Genomic DNA, 20,593 nt, shown 5'->3' on the forward strand with positions numbered 1-20,593 from the left:
ACCACCACTTAATTCTACTTGATTTGTCACTAATTGAGCCAAGTTACTTTTGTTCAAACTTTTCTTTTAATTTTTGGAAATAGAACAAGCATGGCAAGCATTTGTTTAAGAAGGTGGAGTTATATCCAAACATCTAGGCATTCACTTTATTCAAAGCAGTAAATCAACACTCATACTAACAACTTCATATTCCAGAAAGATTCAACAATTTTCAGTTTAAACCAGAACAAGCATGCTTTTGTTTGCCTTTTAAAGAAAGGTCAAGGAACAACACCACCTTGTGAAATTTCTTGTTTTCTCTTTGTTGCCAGGAAATAATTTGATTTCTCCTTCTTCTACTAGTTATTGCATCATGTTCTTTCTAAGATCCTTGTTTCCTTTCCTGCAAAGAGTGACGAAGTTGCTTGTTTCTCAAGCACTTGAATGGTTAGCTCACTATATATGGGCAAGTGTCTGAGTCTTAAGTTGGTGTGTGAACACCAAACTTAGCCTCCTACTTACTCCTCTGCTCTTTGAATCCTTGAATTCTCCTTGGAATGAAGTTGCTGCTAAGGATCTTAAGCATTTCTGTGATTGCTTAGAATGGTTGTTCCTTTCATATAATTCAAAGGTTGTTGTGTTCAGTTAATCTGTATGGTGGAACACCAAACTTAGAGTCACACATTCCCCTTTGAATTATTGATCCACAAATTCATTGTTTGGTGTGAAACACCAAACTTAATTCTTTGCAATGCACAGAAACTACTTCACCTTTTTATTGAAACAAATAAAAGAAACAGCAAAAGAGTATTACCTCAGGTTGGGTTGCCTCCCAACAAGCGCTTCTTTAACGTCACTAGCTTGATGGTTGTCCCTCAGTTGAGGTGATATTTAACCTTGTCCTTCTCCTCCACATCTCCCAAGTAATGTTTGAGTCTTTGACCATTCACAGTGAAGGTTCGTTGTGACTTTTCTTCCATGATTTCTACTTGTCCATATTGGGAGACCTTGGTGACAAGGAATGGTCCAGACCACCTTGATTTTAGCTTCCCTGGAAATAGCTTCAGCCTAGAATTGTAGAGCAATACTTTTTGTCCCTCTTCAAATTTTCTTGGGGCTATGTTGCTGTCATGCTTCTTCTTTGCTCTTTCTTTGTAAATTTTGGCATTCTCATAAGCTTCAGCTCTGAATTCTTCCAACTCTTGAATTTGCAACATCCTCTTTTCTCCAGCAGCTTTGCTGTCTAAGTTCAAGAGTTTCAAGGCCCAGAATGCCTTGTGCTCCAACTCCAGTGGTAAATGGCAGGCTTTTCCATATACTAGTTGGTAAGGAGACATTCCAATTGGTGTTTTGAAAGCTGTCCTATATGCCCAAAGAGCATCATCTAGCTTAATCGACCAGTCCTTCCTTGAAGTTCCCACAGTCTTTTCCAGGATTCTTTTGAGTTCCCTATTAGATATTTCGGCTTGCCCACTTGTCTGTGGATGGTATGGTGTGGCTACCTTGTCTTTGACTCCATATTTTAGAAGCAATGCCTCTAATGGTTTGTTACAGAAGTGGCTTCCTCCATCACTGATGATTGCTCTTGGAACCCCAAAACGGCAAAAAATGTGTTTTCTGAGGAAGTTCATGACTACCTTATTATCATTGGTTGGAGTTGCTATTGCTTCAACCCACTTGGAGACATAGTCTACTGCTACAAGAATGTAATTATTTGAGTATGAGGTGGGGAAGGGTCCCATGAAATCTATCCCCCATACATCAAACAATTCAAGTTCCAGAATGAATTGTTGTGGCATTTCATTTCTTCTTGGTAGGTTCCCCGCTTTCTGGCATTCATGGCAGCGCTTCACTAGTTCCTTTGCATCTTTGAAGATAGTGGGCCAATAAAATCCACACTGCAACACCTTAGCTGCTGTTCTTTCTCCTGCAAAATGTCCTCCATAAGTGGAACCATGGCAGTCCCATAAGACTTCCTTTCCTTCTTCCTCTGATATGCATCTTCTGAGTAGGCCATCAGAACATTTTTTGAACAAGTATGGTTTGTCCCAGATGAAGTATTTGGCATCATTTACCAATTTCTTCCTTTGATGCTTGTTAAATTCCAACGGCAAACTCCTAGTGGCTTTGAAGTTTGCTATGTCTGCAAACCAGGGTGCTTTGTGAATTATCATGAGTTGTTCATCAGGAAAGCATTCATTTATATGTGTGCTTTGTGTGCTTCCTTCTTCACATGGTATCCTTGATAAATGGTCTGCCACCTTGTTCTCTACACCCTTCTTGTCTTTGATTTCAATGTCAAATTCCTGCAACAAAAGAACCCATCTAATAAGTCTTGGTTTGTATTCTTGTTTAGCAAGTAAGTATTTTAAAGCTGAATGATCAGTGAAAACAATGACTTTAGATCCAATGAGATAGGATCTAAATTTGTCAAATGCAAAGACTATTGCCAAGAGTTCTTTTTCAGTGGTTGTGTAATTCCTTTGGTTATCATTCAAGACCTTACTGGCATAATAAATCACATGTACCAAATTGTCTTTCCTTTGTCCTAACACTGCCCCAATAGCAAGGTCTGATGCATCACACATCAGTTCAAAAGGTAAGTTCCAATCAGGTGGGGCAATGATAGGTGCAGAGGAAAGTTTTTGCTTCAAAAGTTCATAGGCTAGCATGCAATTTTCATCAAATACAAAGGGTGTATCAGAGACAAGCAAGTTACTCAAAGGTTTGGCTATTTTAGAAAAGTCTCTAATAAACCTTCTGTAAAAGCCAGCGTGTCCCAAAAAACTCCTAACTGCCTTGACATTACTTGGTGGAGGTAGTTTTTCAATGAGTTCCACCTTAGCTTTGTCCACCTCAATGCCTCTATTGGAGACTTTGTGGCCAAGGACTATTCCTTCTGTGACCATGAAATGACACTTTTCCCAGTTTAATACTAGGTTGGTCTCTTGGCATCTCTTAAGCACCAAGGCAAGGTGGTGTAGGCAGCTAGGAAAGGAATTTCCAAACACAGAAAAATCATCCATGAAAACTTCAATAAACTTTTCGATCATGTCCGAAAAGATGGACAGCATGCACCTTTGGAAAGTTGCAGGTGCATTGCACAATCCAAAGGGCATGCGTCTATACGCAAATACTCCATATGGACAAACAAATGATGTTTTCTCTTGATCTCTTGGATCAACTACTATCTGATTATAGCCTGAGTATCCATCCAGAAAGCAATAGTAAGCATGTCCTGCAAGTCTTTCAAGCATCTGATCCATAAATGGGAGTGGGAAATGATCTTTTCTGGTGGCTTCATTGAGCTTCCTGTAGTCTATGCACATCCTCCACCCAGTGACAGTTCTTGTGGGTATGAGTTCGTTCCTCTCATTTGGTACCACAGTTATGCCACCTTTCTTGGGAACTACATGGATGGGACTAACCCATGGGCTATCCGAAATGGGGTAGATTACCCCTGCCTGCCATAACTTCATGACCTCCTTTTGTACCACTTCTTTCATGACGGGATTCAATCTTCTCTGAGCTTGAATGGAGGGTCTAGCATCTTCTTCTAACAAGATTTTATGCATGCATATGGATGAACTTATCCCCTTCAAATCAGCTAGGGTCCATCCAATGGCATCTTGATGAGTTTGTAGCACCTTGATCAATTCTTCTTCCTGTTCTTGGCTCAGGGCAGAGCTAATGATAACAGGATAGCTCTCATCACTACCCAAGTATGCATACTTGAGATTAGGGGGCAATGCTTTGAGCTCAGGTTTTGGTGCTTCCTTCTCTTCTTTCACTCTTTCTGGCATGCTTGGCATGGTTGTTTCAGTAGCCTTGATGTCACTAACTTCCATATCCTTGGTGAACTCCTCCTCTGCCACTTCCTTTGTTATTTCCTCAAAGGTTTCTTGTACTGCAATGTCCACTACATCCACCCTCATGCATTCCTTTAGTGATTCTGATGGATAACTCATTGCCTTGAATACGTTAAACACCAATTTCTCATCATGTAATCTAAGAGTGAGTTCACCCTTTTGGACATCTATGATGGCTCCAGCAGTAGCCAGGAAGGGTCTTCCCAGAATGATTGAAGCTTTGGCTTCTTCCTCCATATCTAACACCACAAAATCGGCAGGGAATATAAAATCTCCCACTTTCACCAACAAATCCTCAACTATTCCATGAGGGAATTTAAAGGTTCGATCTGCCAATTGGAGGGCCATTCTTGTTGGTTTGGCTTCCTCAATCTTCATTCTTCTCATCATTGTTAGAGACATCAAATTGATACTGGCCCCTAAGTCACACAAGGCCTTCTCCACCATGACTTCTCCTATGATGCAGGGAATTTGGAAACTGCCTGGATCCTTCAATTTCTGAGGCAATTTGTGTTGAATGATGGCACTGCATTCTTCAGTCAACAACACCGTTTCTTCATTTCTCCAGCTTCTCTTCTTGGTCATTAATTCCTTTAAGAATTTTGCATAGAGTGGCATTTGCTCTATTGCCTCAGCAAACGGTATGTTGATTTGAAGCTTCTTGAAAATCTCTAAGAATCTGGAGAATTGGCCATCCTTTTCAACTTTCATCAAACGTTGAGGATATGGTACTTTGGGTGTATAAGGCTTCAGGACCTCTTTTTCTATTTCTTTTGTTGAACACGGTGTCAAAGATCGTCTCTGTTCCTTGTCTCTCACATTTTCCTTTGCTTCATCCTCTGTGGTTTCCTTTGAGATCTCCTTTAGCTTCTTTCCACTTCTGAGGGTTATGGCCTTACATTCTTCCCTTGCAATAGCCTTGGCAGTATGAGAAATGCTTGGCCCAGGGGTTTGCTTAGACAAATACAGAATTTGATTTTCTAGCTTCTGGATGGCAGCTCCTTGGTTTTGCAAGTTGGAATTTACTTCTTCCTTAAAGGCTTTCAATTCGGTTATGTCTTGACTCATGGTTGAAAGCATTCTTTCTATCCTGTTTAATTGATCTTGAAATTGTTGGTTCGGATTGGATTGGGCAGGTTGATTATTTTGGCCATGATATGGGGGTTGGGAGTAAGTGTTTTGTGTGGCTTGGTATGATCTTTGGTTGGAGTTTTGGTATGTGGAATTGTTATGTTGGTTGTGGTTGTAAGGTTTGTGGTTTTGTGGTTGGGTTTGCTGGTTTCCCCACCCAAAGTTTGGGTGGTTTTTCCAACCTGGGTTGTAAGTGTTGGAGTGTGGATCATATGATTGCTTTTGTTGATTTCCCATATAGTTGGCCTCTTCCCAATCACCTCCTTCAATGCTTACTTCCTCTTGATCTTGTGTGTGTATTGCAGCCACTTGCTTTGTGTCTAATTTCCTGGTGAGTTCTGCTAGTTGCTTGGCAAACACCTTGTTTTGGGCTAGAATTGTATCAACATGGTTCAGCTTCATGACTCCCTTAGTGTTGTGTCTCTCTGAAGCATAGTAATACTCATTCTCAGCCACTGTCTCAATCACTTCAATGGCTTCTTCCACAGTTTTTTTCCTGTTCAATGAACCTCCTGATGAATGGTCTACAGCCTTCCTTGATTCATAAGAAAGTCCATCATAGAAAATATGCAATTGCACCCACTCAGGGAACATGTTGGGTGGACATTTCCTTGTCAATTCTTTGAACCTCTCCCATGCCTCGTAGAGCGTCTCACCATCTTGTTGTCTAAAAGTCTGAACCTCAGATCGAAGCCTATTGACCTTTTGTGGGGGGTAGAAACGTGCCAGAAACTTGCTCTCCACCTCATCCCAGGTTGTTAGGCTGTCCCTTGGGAATGATTCCAGCCACTTAGCTGCCTTGTCCCTAAGTGAAAATGGAAACAAGAGCAGTTTATAGGCATCTTCCTGGACTCCATTGGACTTCACAGTGTCACAAATTCTCAGGAATTTTGTGAGATGTTGGTTTGGGTCTTCATTAACACTCCCACCAAATGAACAATGGTTCTCCACCAGTGATATTAACTGTGGTTTGAGTTCGAAATTATTGGCCTGAATGGGTGGTTTCTGAATGCTGCTACCACAATTCCCAGAGGTTGGGTTTATGTATGAACCAAGAACCCTCCTCTCAGGAATGGCATTGTTTCCATCAACCCTCTCATGGTTGTGAAATTCTCTATCCATGTTGAGATCTAGAGCTTCCTCAAAGTTGTCCTCAGATTCTCCTTCAGATTCTTCCTCTCTCAGTACTCTCTTCCCTCTTGCTTCCCTTCTAAGTCTATGAAGGGTTCTCTCTGGTTCGGTATATGGAGGAGTTGATGCCTCTCCTCTCCTACCTGTCATACAAGAACACACCACAAGCAACAAACAAGTGGAATACTCTTGGTTAATGGAAGAGTATGGTTAGAGCAGTTGAGGAATTAATTCAAATAGTTAGTGGGTTAGTGAGTTAGTTGCTAGAATTGAAAGGCATAATAAAGAAAAAGCAAGTAACAGAGTGCAGAATTTAAAATTCAACAAGAAACTAGAACTAAATTAACAAAACAAGAAAAATGCTCAATCTAGTTAACTTCCAATTTGAGAATTGTCAATCGAAAACCAATCCCCGGCAACGGCGCCATAAACTTGATGCGTGCATATTCTTGATATGCTACGATTTTAGGAAATTGCACGAACGGCAAAATTCCTTCCGGCAAGTGCACCGGTTATCGTCAAGTAAAAACTCACAATAGAGTGAGGTCGAATCCCACAAGGATTGGTTGAATGAGCAATTCGAATTAGAAGTTTGTTTAGTTGAGCAGAATCAACTTTTGGATGTGAATTGCATAAAGTAAATGTGGCAGGAAACGTAAATTTGCAAGGAATTGAAATTGCATAAACTTAAATTGCGAGAATTAAGGTGCGAGAAAGTAAATTGCTGAAATTAAAAGGGAATTGGGGTGATTGCATGAATTGAAATTTGCAAAATGTAAATAGAAAGTGTAGATCAGAAAGAGGGGTTCATTGGGGTCAGGAGATATTGAAATCTCCGAATCAAAACATTTTCATCTCTTCCTCAACCAATGCATTCATTGAATCTTGCTTGGCAATCTTATATGATTGGATCCCAATTCCTTGGCTCACCAATTCTCTCTAAAAACAAACAAATTCCCAATCCCTTGGTTTAAATGTTCATAAGAAGAGATGATGCTTGATCACTGATTATACCACACAGTTTCATGAACCACAATTTGGTAGGATTACATGTCACAATATCCATCCAAACCCCAATCCAATTCACTGTGAGAAAGCTTCTCTAGCATGAATCCATCATTCCTTTCCCAAGGTTCCGAAGGATTCCAATTATGGGTAGTTTCTTTCCCAAGACAACTACCCAATGGAATTAGATCGAGAAGCTTTCTAACAAAATTCAAGAGAAAAGATTGAAGAAGAAGATAAAACTATTATTGATTCATTGAATTACAATAGAGCTCCCTAACCCAATGAAGGGGGTTTAGTGAGTCATAGCTCTGAATTCAATTACAAAGTAAAAATAACCAAAAATGATCAAAAGTTCTAAAGTGTCAAAAGTCTCACTCAAAAGGTCCTTTCTAACTTAAATTCTATCCTATTTATACACTTTCTAAATTGAGCTTCTGGTGTGTTTCTTGGGCTTTGAGGCTTTTCCTTGATTTCCTTTTGCTTTGGGTTTATGGTCCATAATCCTGATGAGGCTTTGATCCCATTCTGTAACATTCATTGAGCAAACTTAGTGATAAACACATAATGACACAAGACTCAACAATTTGAAGTTCCAGACTCATCAATTCTTCAGGCCCAATCCCATAAACCATGATATTCCATTGGGTTTCATACCATAATATGTTTAAGTTAATATTTGTGCTCAAATGCTAACTTAAACTTCAATATATTTGGCCCAGAAACCCTTTCAAAAAGTGGCTTTTAAGTTGAAGTTTAAGTTTCAGTTTAAGGTTAAACTGAAACTTAAACGTGGAAATGGAAGAAAGCAACTATGGGTTGTGTATAGGTCGAACACGTTTAAGCTTTAGTTTAAGGTTAAACTAAAGCTTAAACGTGGAATTGAAGAAAGCAACCCCTGGAGGCAATTTGAGTCGAACACGTTTAACCTCCAGTTTGAGGTTAAACTGGAGGTTAAACGTGGAAATGAAGAAATAGCCCAAGAGTGTGAATGGGTCGAACACGTTTAACCTCCAGTTTGAGGTCAAACTGGAGGTTAAACGTGGAAAATGAGAAGGCAACCCTGGAGGAGAAAAAATGTCGAACACGTTTAAGCTCCAGTTTGAGGTCAAACTGGAGCTTAAACGTGGAAATGGCTTCCTGGTGCATAATGAGGTTCGAACACGTTTAACCTCCAGTTTGAGATCAAACTGGAGGTTAAACGTGGAAATACTCCCTTGGTGCCATTCTCATTCTGGCGTTTAACCTTCAGTTTAAGGTCAAACTGGAGGTTAAACGCCAGTTTCCTCTTTTCTCAGCTTTCATGATTCTGGCGTTTAACCTTCAGTTTAACCTTAAACTGAAGGTTAAACGCCTCTTTCAGCTTTGATGCCTTTCCTTTTTCTGGCGTTTAACCTCCAGTTTAACCGGTTAAACGCCAGTTACAGCATTATATGCTTGGCACATGTGATCTTCAAGCTTCCTTTATTGATTTTGTTGCTTCTTTGCCTAGCCTCTTCTTCCCTGAAATCATCCAAACAATTGCATCAAAGTCTTGCAAAATTTCATGAGAAATCTTCCATTCATAGCATTCAAGTAATATAACTAAAACTCATGGAATTTGCATCAAAATTATATTGCTTGGATGGTTCATCACTTTGTTGTTCATTTAACCATTCTTGGTTACTTTAAGCTCAAGAAAATGCATAAAACAACTAAAACTAACAGAAAAATGCTAGTGAAACTAGCCTAAGATGCCTTGGCATCACATCTTAATGTGATGAACAGAGCTGATTGTCACTGATCATCCTATCCACCCCGTTGAAGTACTAATATACATCTTAGAATTAATCAAACACGGATCGAAGAAGAAACAGTAATACTTTTATTAATTCATAGGACTCGGCAGAGCTCCTCCTCTCAACCTAGGAGGTTTAGAAACTCATACTGATGTAAAATACAAAGTAAAACTTGAAAATAATGGTTGTCTCTTATGATTATGTAAAATACACTTTAAATACTAAACATATGACTAGTAAGGGTAAAATAGTCTATTTAGTGCTAAAATCCACTTCTGGGGCCCACTTGGTGAGTATTTGGGCTGAGCTTTGATGAGATCCACGTGCAAGGGGACCTCTAGGGCGTTGAACGCTGGCTAGGGGGTCCTCTTTGGGGGTTTGGACGCTGGCTCTGCTCTTTGGGCGCTAGACGCCAGGAAGGGGGCAGGAAGCAGGCGTTGGACGCCAATTTTGGGCCTTTAATCCGAAGCAAAGTATGGACTATTATACATTGCCGGAAAGCTCTGAAAGTCAGCTTTCCATAGCCATTAAGAACGCTCCTTCTGAACTTCTGTAGCTCCAGAAAAGCTCTTCGGAATGCAAGGAGGTCAGATCCAGACAGCATCTGCAGTGCTTTCTCTGTCTCTAAATCAAACTTTTGCTCCAACTCCTCAATTTTAGCCAAAAATTACCTGAAATTGTACAAAAAGTGTATAAAATATCCACTCATCACAACACCAAACTTAAACTATTGCTTGTCCCCAAGCAACTAAAACCACAGTAGGATAAAAAGAAAATTAAATAAATTTCTAAGTTTCCAATGAAGCTTAGTTTCAATTAGATGAGCGGGACTTAGTTGCTTTTTACTTCTGAATAGTTTTCGCATCTCACAATCCATTGAAAATCAGAGATGTTGGCATCTTTAGGAACTTAGAATCTAGATGATATTATTAACTCTCCTAGTTAAGTTTTTTTTTATTCTTGAACACAGCTTTCAGAGTCTTGGCCGTGACCCTAAACACTTTGTTTTCCAGTATTAACATCGGATACATAAATGCCACAGGCACTTTAACTGGGTGAACCTTTTTAGATTGTGACTCAACTTTGCTAGAGTCCCCAGATAAAGGTGTCAAGACTTCTTAAGCATACTCCTTTTGCTTTGGATCACGACTTTAACCGCTCAGTCTCACGCTTTTCACTTGACACCTTCACGCCACAAGCACATGGTTAGGAATAACTTGGTTTAGCCGCTTAGGCGAGGATTTTATTCCTTTGGGCCCTCCTATCCACTGATGCTCAAAGCCTTAGATCCTTTTACCCTTGCCTTTTGGTTTAAAGGGTTACTGGCTTTTTGCTCTTGCCTTTTGGTTTAAAGAGCTTTTGGCTTTTTCTGCTTGCTTTTTCTTTTCTTTTTTTTTCTCGCATGCAAGCTTTTTCTTTTTCTTTTTACTGCTTTTTCTTGCTTTAAGAATCAATTTTAGAATTTTCAGATTATCAATAATATTTTTTCTTTTTCCTTATTCTTTCAAGAGCCAACATTCTAAAATTTCAACTTCAAATATGCACTGTTCATTCATACATTCAGAAAACAAAAGCAATGCCACCACATCAAAATAATTGAACTACTCTTATTTTAAAGTTGAAATTCAGGTTTCTCTCAGTTTTTTTTTCAATAAAAATTTTCTTTTAAGCAAGGTGAGAGATATATTGAACATTTTACATCTTTAAGACATCAATGCAAATGATCTTGTAATAAGAACAAGAGAACAGATAAATAAATAGACAGAAAATAGAAAAATAATAGGAAAGGAGTAAAAGAGAACGAGTCCACCTGAATGATGGTGGCTAGTGCTCCTCCTTGAGGATCCCATGTAGTGCTTGATCTTTTCAATATCACTCCTTTGTCTTTGTTAAGGCTGCTGCACAGGCTCATGTGCATGGTTTTTAGTTTGCTCCATCCTCTTCTTGTGGGGGCAAATGCCTTTTCCTTTGTCTTCCTTGAGGTTTCACCAGTCTTTGGTACCATACTTAGGAGTGGTAGAAGTCAATAAGCAAAGCTTTTGCAACACCAAACTTAAGAGTTTTGCTTGTCCTTGAGCAAATATGAACAATGGGGAAGAATAGGGTAGAAGAAGGTGGGGTAGGTGGAGCTTCTGTGGGACCCATTAGTCTTGAGAGGTTAGGGAATTTCAGATTTCCTGCTCTCTTGCACTGGCGTTTGAACGCCCAGGGACTGCTCCCTAGCTGGCGTTTGATGACTTACATCATCTACCCTTTTTTTGCATAAAAAGGATCATAAAAGAGGCATAATATCATTTGATCATTGCAATTCATGCCTTAATTGATGAATATTAGAGTACATTGCTTTAAAATGAGTTTTGCTGGATTTCAGGTGAAGAAGACATCAAAAATGGGAAAGAAAACAACAAAACAAGTGGGGCGTGTGAAGCAGACGTGCCACTTGGAACAAACGCCACAAAAGTGTATTAGCGTGGCACGCCAGAAGCTGGGCATGGCACGCTGGTACAACATTTCATAGAGCAAAATTGAAGACCATCAAAAGGGCGTGGCATGCCACGAGCGGGGCGTGGAACGCCAGGAGCGTTGCGTGGAACGCCAGGAGCGGGGCGTGGCACGCGAACTCGTTACTAGAAGAGCCATCACTATGGCGTGCCACTTTGTGTCAAAGGCGTGGCACGTCAACCCCGGAGTGCACTTGGGCGTGCCACTTGAGGACCAAGGCGTGGCATGCCAAGATTATAAGACCCACAATTGAATGGGCGTGCCACTTGAGCAACAAGGTGTGGTACGCCAGTGAACAAGGAGACAATGCAAAAGCTGGGCGTGCCACTTGGTATCGAAGGCGTGGCACGCCAACTCAAGAACTCCCACTAAGGCGTGCCACTTGAGGAACAAGGCGTGGCACGCCAGCACCTAAGGAGGCCAAATAAAGCTGGGCGTGCCACTTGGTATCGAAGGCATGGCACGCCAGCTTAATTATATCACTTTGGCGTGCCACTTGAACATCTAGGCGTGGCACGCCAACATATGGGACCATGGCAAATGAAGGGCGTGACACACTAGTCTCATGGCGTGACACGCTCGTAGTATTTTCCAGAGAGAAAAAAGAGGAGCCAATGAACTCAGGCGTGCCACTTGGATGACGAGGCGTGGCACGCCGGCAAGGGGGTGAAGTTTTAAGATCTGGGCGTGCCACGCTGGTACAAATCTCCAGAAGCATAGAGATAAGGGAAGTGACCTTGGGCATGCCACTTTAGTTCGAAGGCATGGCACGCCAGATTGCTTTGCCCTTTAAAATGCCTTGGGCATGCCACTTTGGTTCGAAGGCGTGGCACGCCAGGTTGCTTTGCCCTTTAAAATGTCTTGGGCATGTCACTTAGGCTCGAAGGTGTGGCACGCCAGGGGTGAAACAGAGGATGGCGTGCCACTTGAATGAAGAGGCGTGGCACGCCAAATCAGAAACAGAAGGAGCGTGACACGCCAGAGAAGCGCCAGTCACACGCCAGCTGGAAGATCACGTTTGTTGAGTTTCTTTTCCCTCCAAATTGTAATTTTCTTTTCACTTTTGTAATCTTCTTTTATTTTCTAGATCTAGGAATAGTATAAATACCCTTGGAAGTATTGGAAAACGGGTTAGAAAGTTACAGAGTTTAGTTTTCACACTTCATCTCTTCCATCTTTTGTACTTTCTCTTTGAGCTATGAGTAGCTATATTCCCTCTCATTGAGAGAGGGAGCTCTATTGTACTTGATGGATTAATGATAGTGAATTTCTTTTTCTCTTCAACTTATCTTTAATTTGCTAGAAGGAATTTCAATTTTCATGCTTAGTGTTCAATTGATGCCAGGGCATCTAGGCCAGTTTCACTGACCTTTTCTTTACTGTTTTAGGGTAGTTTCATGCATTTTCTTAGTAAATAGGCAAGTTTTGGATGAAAATAAGTTACACCTTAATTCAAGCAAACGTTGTGAATTTTACATGATTTCATGAGGATTATGCAAGGATTGAATGATAAATTAGATAATGCATGATCTCCTAACTTGGATTAGAGCTTTGATGCACTTTATTTACTTGATTTCAGTACAAAGGAAGCAATGAAGAACTACGTTAGTATCCACGTTAAACTAATTAACGTGACCACTAATGTGGAGTAGGAATGAGCTTGCAATGTTAATGAGAAAAGTTATCGCCAACAATGTCTTCAAAGCCATCATAGTCCACGTTAATTGCCACGTTAACTACATTAAAGTGGTAGTTAACGTGGAAGAAAAAGAGAGCTCCAGCGTTAGTGGTAAAAGTGAATACCACTAACGCCCCAAATTGGCAATTGGCCACGTGAGTTAACGTGAACTCTAACGTGGAAGGGGAACACAATGCCAACGTTAGTGACACTCACCTTTGTCACTAACGTTGGATTAAGCCAACATTGCCCACGTTAGTGGTCACGTTAAGACCACTAACGTGAGAGATAACGTGGAGCTAAGCATGATAAGCCAACATTTGTGACACTCACCTTTGTCACTGATGCACAAAATTACAATCACACTTTTGCAATCCGCACAACTAACCAGCAAGTGTACTGGGTCGTCCAAGTAATACCTTACGTGAGTAAGGGTCGAATCCCATAGAGATTGTTGGCTTGAAGCAAGCTATGGTTATTTTGTAACTCTTAGTCAGGATATAATATCAATAATAATTTTTAGTTTTAATTGGCAGTAAATAAAAAGCATGGATTAAATAGTACTTGTTATGCAGTAATGGAGAATATGTTGGAGTTTTGGAGATGCTTTGTCATCTGAATATCTGCAACATAATGCTTACTCACTTTCATAAATGCAAGGCTCCTTCCATGGTAACCTGTATGTAGGGTGTCACCGTTGTTAATGGCTACTTCTCATCCTCTCAGTGAAAATGGTCCAAATGCTCTGTCACAGCATGGCTAATCATCTGTTGGTTCTCGATCATGTCGGAATAGGATCCATTGATCCTTTTGCGTTTGTCATCACGCCCTCGCGAGTTTGAAGCTCGTCACAGCCATTCAATCCTTGAATCCTACTCAGAATACCACAGACAAGATTCTGATTAAGGAATCTAAGAGACGCTCATTCAATCTGATGTAGAACGGAGGTGTTTGTCAGGCACACGTTCATGGATTGAGGAAGGTGAGGAGTGTCACGGATCATCACCTTCTTCATAGTTAAGCGCAAATGAACATCTTAGATAGGAACACGCATGTTTGAATAGAGAAACAGAAATAATTGCATTAATTCATCAAGACGCTACAGAGCTCCTCACCCCCACCAATGGAGTTTAGCGACTCATGCCGTCAAATAGTGTAAAATTCAGATCTAAAAATATTATGAGGTACAAAATAAGTCTCTAAAAGTTGTTTAAATACTAAACTAGTAACCTAGGTTTACAGAAAATGAGTAAACTAAGATGGATAGTGCAAAAATCCACTTCTGGGGCCCACTTGGTGTGTGCTAGGGCTGAGACTTAAGCTTCTCACGTGCTAGGGCTGAGACTTAAGCTTCTCACGTGCTTGGGCTGTTTCTAGAGTTGAACGCCAAGTTGTAACGTGTTTTTGGTGTTCAACTCTAGTTCGTGACGTGTTTCTGGCGCTGAACGCCAGATTGCAACATGGAACTGGCGTTGAACGCCAGTTTACGTCGTCTATCTTCGCACAAAGTATGGACTATTATATATTGCTGGAAAGCCCTGGATGTCTAATTTCCAACCCAATTGAGATCGCGCCAATTGGACTCCTGTAGCTCCAAAAATTCCATTCCGAGTGCAGGGAGATCAGAATCCAACAGCATTAGCAGTCCTTTTTCAGCCTAAATCAGATTTTTGCTCAGCTCCCTCAATTTCAGCCAGAAAATACCTGAAATTATAGAAAAACATACAAACTCATAGTAAAGTCCAGAAATATGAATTTTGCCTAAAAACTAATAAAATTATACTAAAAACTAACTAAAACATACTAAAATCTACATGAAATTACCCCCAAAACGCGTATAAAATATCCGCTGATCACAACACCAAACTTAAACTGTTGCTTGTCCCCAAGCAACTAAATAAATAAAAGGGGATATAAAGAAATCAAGAAGCAATAATATCTCAGAGTTTTAAGTGAAGCTCGGATTCTAATTAGATGAGCGGGACTAGTAGCTTTTTGCTTCAAAACAGTTTTGGCATCTCACTTTATCCTTTGAAGTTCAGAATGATTGGCATCCATAGGAACTCAGAATTCAGAGCGTATTATTGATTCTCCTAGTTTAGTATGTTGACTCTTGAACACAGCTACTTTATGAGTCTTGGCCGTGGCCCTAAGCACTTTGTTTTCCAGTATTACCACCGGATACATAAATGCCACAAACACATAACTGGGTGAACCTTTTTAGATTGTGACTTAGCTTTGCTAGAGTCCCCAATTAGAGGTGTCCAGAGTTCTTAAGCACACTCTATTGCTTTGGATCATAAATTTAACCACTCAGTCTCAAGCTTTTCACTTGGACCTGCATGCCACAAGCACATGGTTAGGGACAACTTGATTTAGCCGCTTAGGCCTGGATTTATTTCCTTGGGCCCTCCTATCCATTGATGCTCAAAGCCTTGGATCCTTTTCACCCTTGCCTTTTGGTTTAAAGGGCTATTGGCTTTTTCTACCTCTTTTGCTTTTTTTTCTTTTCGCAAATTACTGACTTTTCATTTTTTTTCGCAAGCTTGTTTTTCACTGCTTTTTCTTGCTTCAAGAATCAATTTCATGATTTTTCAGATCATCAATAACATTTCTCTTGTTCATCATTCTTTCAGGAGCCAACAATTTTAACATTCATAAAATTCAATATAAAAAATATGCACTGTTCAGGCATTCATTCAGAAGACAAAAAGTATTGCCACCACATATAAATAATTAGAATTTTCCTTATTAAGAACTCGAAAAAATATTGCCTCTTTATTCTAAAAATATACTATTTTATTCATGTTTGATGATGATGAGAAAAATAAATTAAAGCTTAATTGGAGATAAAATCAAAATAGAGATACTAATTACTACTACTAATATATAACTTCTAAGGTAAATTCATAATAAGAACAGTTATCACAGAGTTAAGGCAAAGATTAGGACTCAACAACCTTTATTTTGGGAAGTGGGTGTTCCTCTAGTCTGTGGGATGCTTGATCCTTCAAGAGATAATTTCTGACGCTTCAGTTCCTTCAAGTCACATCCTTGCTCTTCCTGTTCCCTTAGGTGCCCTGATCTTGATGAGTTTTAGCTCAGCGATCATGGCAAATCAAACCAATAACTTGGTGAACGAAATTGCAATCACACTTTTGCAATCCGCACAACTAACCAGCAAGTGCACTGGGTCGTTCAAGTAATACCTTACGTGAGTAAGGTCGAATCCCACGGAGATTGTTCGTTTGAAGCAAGCTATGTTTATCTTATTATTCTTAGTCAGGATGCCAAAACAGTGTTTTTCAAGTTCAATGGAAAAAGGAAAAAGGGCATAAAATAAATACTTATTGTGTAATAATGGAGAATATGTTGGAGTTTTAGAGATGCTTTGTCATCTGAATTTCAGCTTTTCTCTTGTACTCCTCTTCCCACACGCAAGGCTCCTTCCATGGCAAGCTGTATGTTGGGTGTCACCGTTGTCAATGGCTACTTCCTATCCTCTCAGTGAAAATGGTTGAAATGCTCTGTCACAGCACGGCTAATCATCTGTTGGTTCTCGATCATATCGGAATAGGATCCATTGATTCTTTTGCGTTTGTCATCACGCCCAGCAATCGTGAGTTTGAAGCTCGTCACAGCCATTCAATCCTTGAATCCTACTTGGAATACCACAGACAAGGTTTAGACTTTCCGGATCCTCAAGAGTGGCCGCCATCAATTCTAGCTTATACCACGAAGATTCTGATTAAGGAATCTAAGAGACGCTCATTCAATCTGATGTAGAACGGAGGTGTTTGTCAGGCACACATTCATGGGTTGAGGAAGGCGATGAGTGTCACGGATCATCACCTTCTACATAGTTAAGCGCGAATGAACATCTTAGATAGGAACACGCATGCTTGAATGGAGAAACAAAAATAATTGCATTAATTCATCGAGACGCTACAGAGCTCTTCACCCCCAACAATGGAGTTTAGAGACTCATGCCGTCAAATAGTGTAAAATTCAGATCTAAAAATGTCACGAGGTACAAAATAAGTCTCTAAAAGTTGTTTAAATACCAAACTAGTAACCTAGGTTTACAGAAAATGAGTAAACTAAAATGGATAGTGCAGAAATCTACTTCTGGAGCCCACTTGGTGTGTGCTGGGGCTGAGACTTAAGCTTCTCACGTGCTTGGGCTGTTTCTGGAGTTGAACTCCAAGTTGTAACGTGTTTTTGGCGTTCAACTCTGGTTCGTGACGTGTTTCTGGCGCTGAACGCCAGATTGCAACATGGAACTGAAGTTGAACGCCAGTTTACGTCATCTATCTTCGCACAAAGTATGGACTATTATATATTGCTGGAAAGCCCTGGTTGTCTACTTTCCAACCCAATTGAGAGCGCGCCTATTCGACTCTTGTAGCTCCAAAAAATCCATTCCGAGTGCAGGGAGGTCAGAATCCAACAGTATTAGCAGTCCTTTTTCAGCCTAAATCAGATTTTTGCTCGGCTCCCTCAATTTCAGCCAGAAAATACCTAAAATTATAGAAAAACACACAAACTCATAGTAAAGTCCAGAAATATGAATTTTGCCTAAAAACTAATAAAATTATACTAAAAACTAACTAAAACATACTAAAATCTACATGAAATTACCCCCAAAAAGCGTATAAAATATCCGCTCATCAGTCACTAACATTGGAGATGGCATTCACTACCACGTTAGTGGCTATGTTAATCTAATTAACATGAGCTCTAACGTGGGAAGGAGGGGCGTTTGGAGCGTTAGTGACAAAGGTAAGTGTCACTAACACTCTTGAAGCTTAGGCATGCCCACGTTAAGAGTCACGTTAGTTATACTAACGTGAACTCTAACGTAGGGAAAAGGGGCACAAGGCAACATTATTGGAAAAGATGATTCCCAATAATGTTCGCGAAGGACCAAGAAGCAACGTTAGAGGTCACGTTAGTGCCACTAACGTTGAAGTTAACGTTGATCATTTTAGGTTGGAACGTTAGTGGAAAAGGTGATTGTCACTAACGTTCCCGAACCCACGTTCTCACTAAACGTTAACGCCACTAACGTCCTAACTAACGCCCATGCCTCACTCACACTTTTTCTGCAAACAAAGCTTAGCCCACTGAAGATTGTAACTGCTTCAACTCAAGATCAAAGGCCCATATCCAAGACTTGGAGAACTCACTAGAAGATCAAGAAGAGTAGTATATATAGGAGTAGCTTTGAACTAATAGGGAGCTTTTTGGCACTTTTGAGAATTACACTCTGTATATTTACTGCATGTATTCTGTTCTACCCATTTTCATTTTCATTTCTAGAGCTATGAACAACTAAATCCCTTTCATTGGGTTAGGGAGCTCTGGTGTAATTTGATGGATCAATTATAGTTTTCATTCTTCTTCCTCTTTCTTTTCTCTTGATTTACTAGAAAGCTTTTAATCTTACTTTAATTGGTTAGTTGTCTTGGAAAAGAAACTCTCTATAATTGGATCTCCTCTGAGCCTTGGAAAAGGGATGAGGAGATCATGCTAGAAATGCTTTCTCATGTTGGACCAAATTGGGGTCTGGGCGGATATAGTGACATGTAATCTTCCCAACACTTTGATTTAGAAATACATGTGGTATAATCAGTGACCACACTTCATCTCTTCCCATGAGCAATTAAATCAAGGAATTGGGCAATTGTTCAAGCTTAGAGAGATTGGATTTCCAAGAAATTGGGATCTAATCACTTAAGATTGCCAAGCAGATCAATAAATGTATTGATTGAGGAAGAGATGAGAATGAACTTGATCCGGAGAATGCAACATCTCCTAAGCCCAATGAATCCCCATCTCTGATCTTACCCATTCTCTTTACTTTTTGCCATCTATTTCCATGTTTATCTTCCCAATTTCCCATTTACGATTCTGCACTTTTATTTTCTGCAATTTACTTTCCCGCCATTTAATTTCTTGCAAATCTCAACTACATTCTGTTTAGCTTAACTAGCACACTCTTCCAACTAAAGTTGCTTGACCAATCAATCCCTGTGGGATTCGACCTCACTCTATTGTGAGTTTTTACTTGACGATAATTCGATATACTTGCTGAAGGGAAATTTGTTGAGAGACAAGTTTTCGTGTATCAAGTTTATGGCGCCGTTGCCGGGGATTGATTTTGTATCAACAATGATTAAATTGGAAGTTCATTAGATTGAGCATTTTTCTTTTGTTTGTTTATTTTATCTAGTCATTTACCTTCAGTTTATTTAGTTTCTTCCTCACCCCCTCACCCCTCGTTGTTTTCTTTTTTCTTTGTTATTATCTATAATTCTGCTCACTAACCCACTAACTGTTTGATAATTTGCACCACTCACACTAACAGCCACTCTAAGAATGATCACTTCGTTTACTTTCTTATTGTGTGCTCTATTAGTTGTATGACAGGGAGAAGAAGCGGAGCTTCAATTTTCTTTGATTCGGAACCTGAGAGGACCCTCTGTAGATTACTAAGGGAAGCAAGAGGGAAAAGAGTTTTGGTGCTGAGGAAGAAGAAGAGTACTTTGAAACAAACATGGAGGAGAACTTGGAAAAAAACCATGAAGGAGAAGCTCACAACCATGCCAGAGAAGGCCCTGTGAATCATGCTGGGCAAGAAAGGAGAGTTTTAGGCTCTTACATCAATCCAAACCCTGGAAATTGTGGAAGTAGAATCCAGAAGCCAACCATACATGCCAAAAACTTTGAATTGAAACCCAGCTTATCACCCTTGTTCAGAACAATTGCTCATTTGGAGGAAGTACCCAAGAAGACCCCAATCAACATCTAACCACCTTCCTGAGAATATGTGACACCGTGAAGTCTAATGGTGTTCATCTGGATGTCTATAGATTGCTTTTGTTCCCTTTCTCACTCAGGAATAAAGCATCTAAGTGGCTGGAGTCCTTCCCGAAGGAGAGCTTAACAAATTGGGAGGACGTGGTAAACAAGTTTTTGGCAAGATTCTACCCTCCTCAAAGAATTAATAGGCTGAAAGCTGAGGTGCAAAACTTTCAGGCAACAAGATGGTGAGACTCTCTATGAGGCATGAGAGAGGTTTAAAGACTTAACAAGAAGATACCCACCAGACATGTTCAATGAATGGGTTCAACTACACATCTTCTATGAAGGTCTTTCTTATGAGTCAAAGAAGGTCGTAGACCATTCATCAGGGGGCTCTCTAAACAAGAAAAAAACCATTGAAGAAGCCATAGATGTCATTAAGACTGCCGTTGAGAATGACTACTTCTATGCTTCTGAAAGAAGTAATACTCGAGGAGTAATGGAGCTGAACCACATGGATGCATTGCTGGCTCAAAACAAGATGATCACCAAGCAGCTAGCAAATCTCACCAAGAAGATGGAAGAAAACCAAGTCACAGCAGTCATCACTTCATCACTAGCTCAAGAAGGAGTGAATGTAGGAGAAGAAGGTGACTGGGAACAAGCCAACTATGTTGGAAACTCATCCAGACAGACCCATGATCCATACTCCA

The 20,593-nt window shown here is 40.1% G+C and overlaps 1 protein-coding gene across 1 annotated transcript; it reads right to left on the reverse strand.

Moving 5' to 3' along the window:
- Positions 1-854: 854 nt before the first annotated feature.
- Positions 855-1,316, reverse strand: LOC130975167 (uncharacterized). The gene has a single exon (XM_057899993.1). It carries the CDS (start codon positions 1,314-1,316, stop codon positions 855-857), a length of 462 nt encoding a protein of 153 aa, XP_057755976.1.
- Between the last annotated feature and the right edge of the window lie 19,277 nt (positions 1,317-20,593).

This window comes from Arachis stenosperma, chromosome 4 (genome assembly GCF_014773155.1).
Source record: "Arachis stenosperma cultivar V10309 chromosome 4, arast.V10309.gnm1.PFL2, whole genome shotgun sequence".
Lineage (NCBI taxonomy): Eukaryota > Viridiplantae > Streptophyta > Magnoliopsida > Fabales > Fabaceae > Arachis > Arachis stenosperma.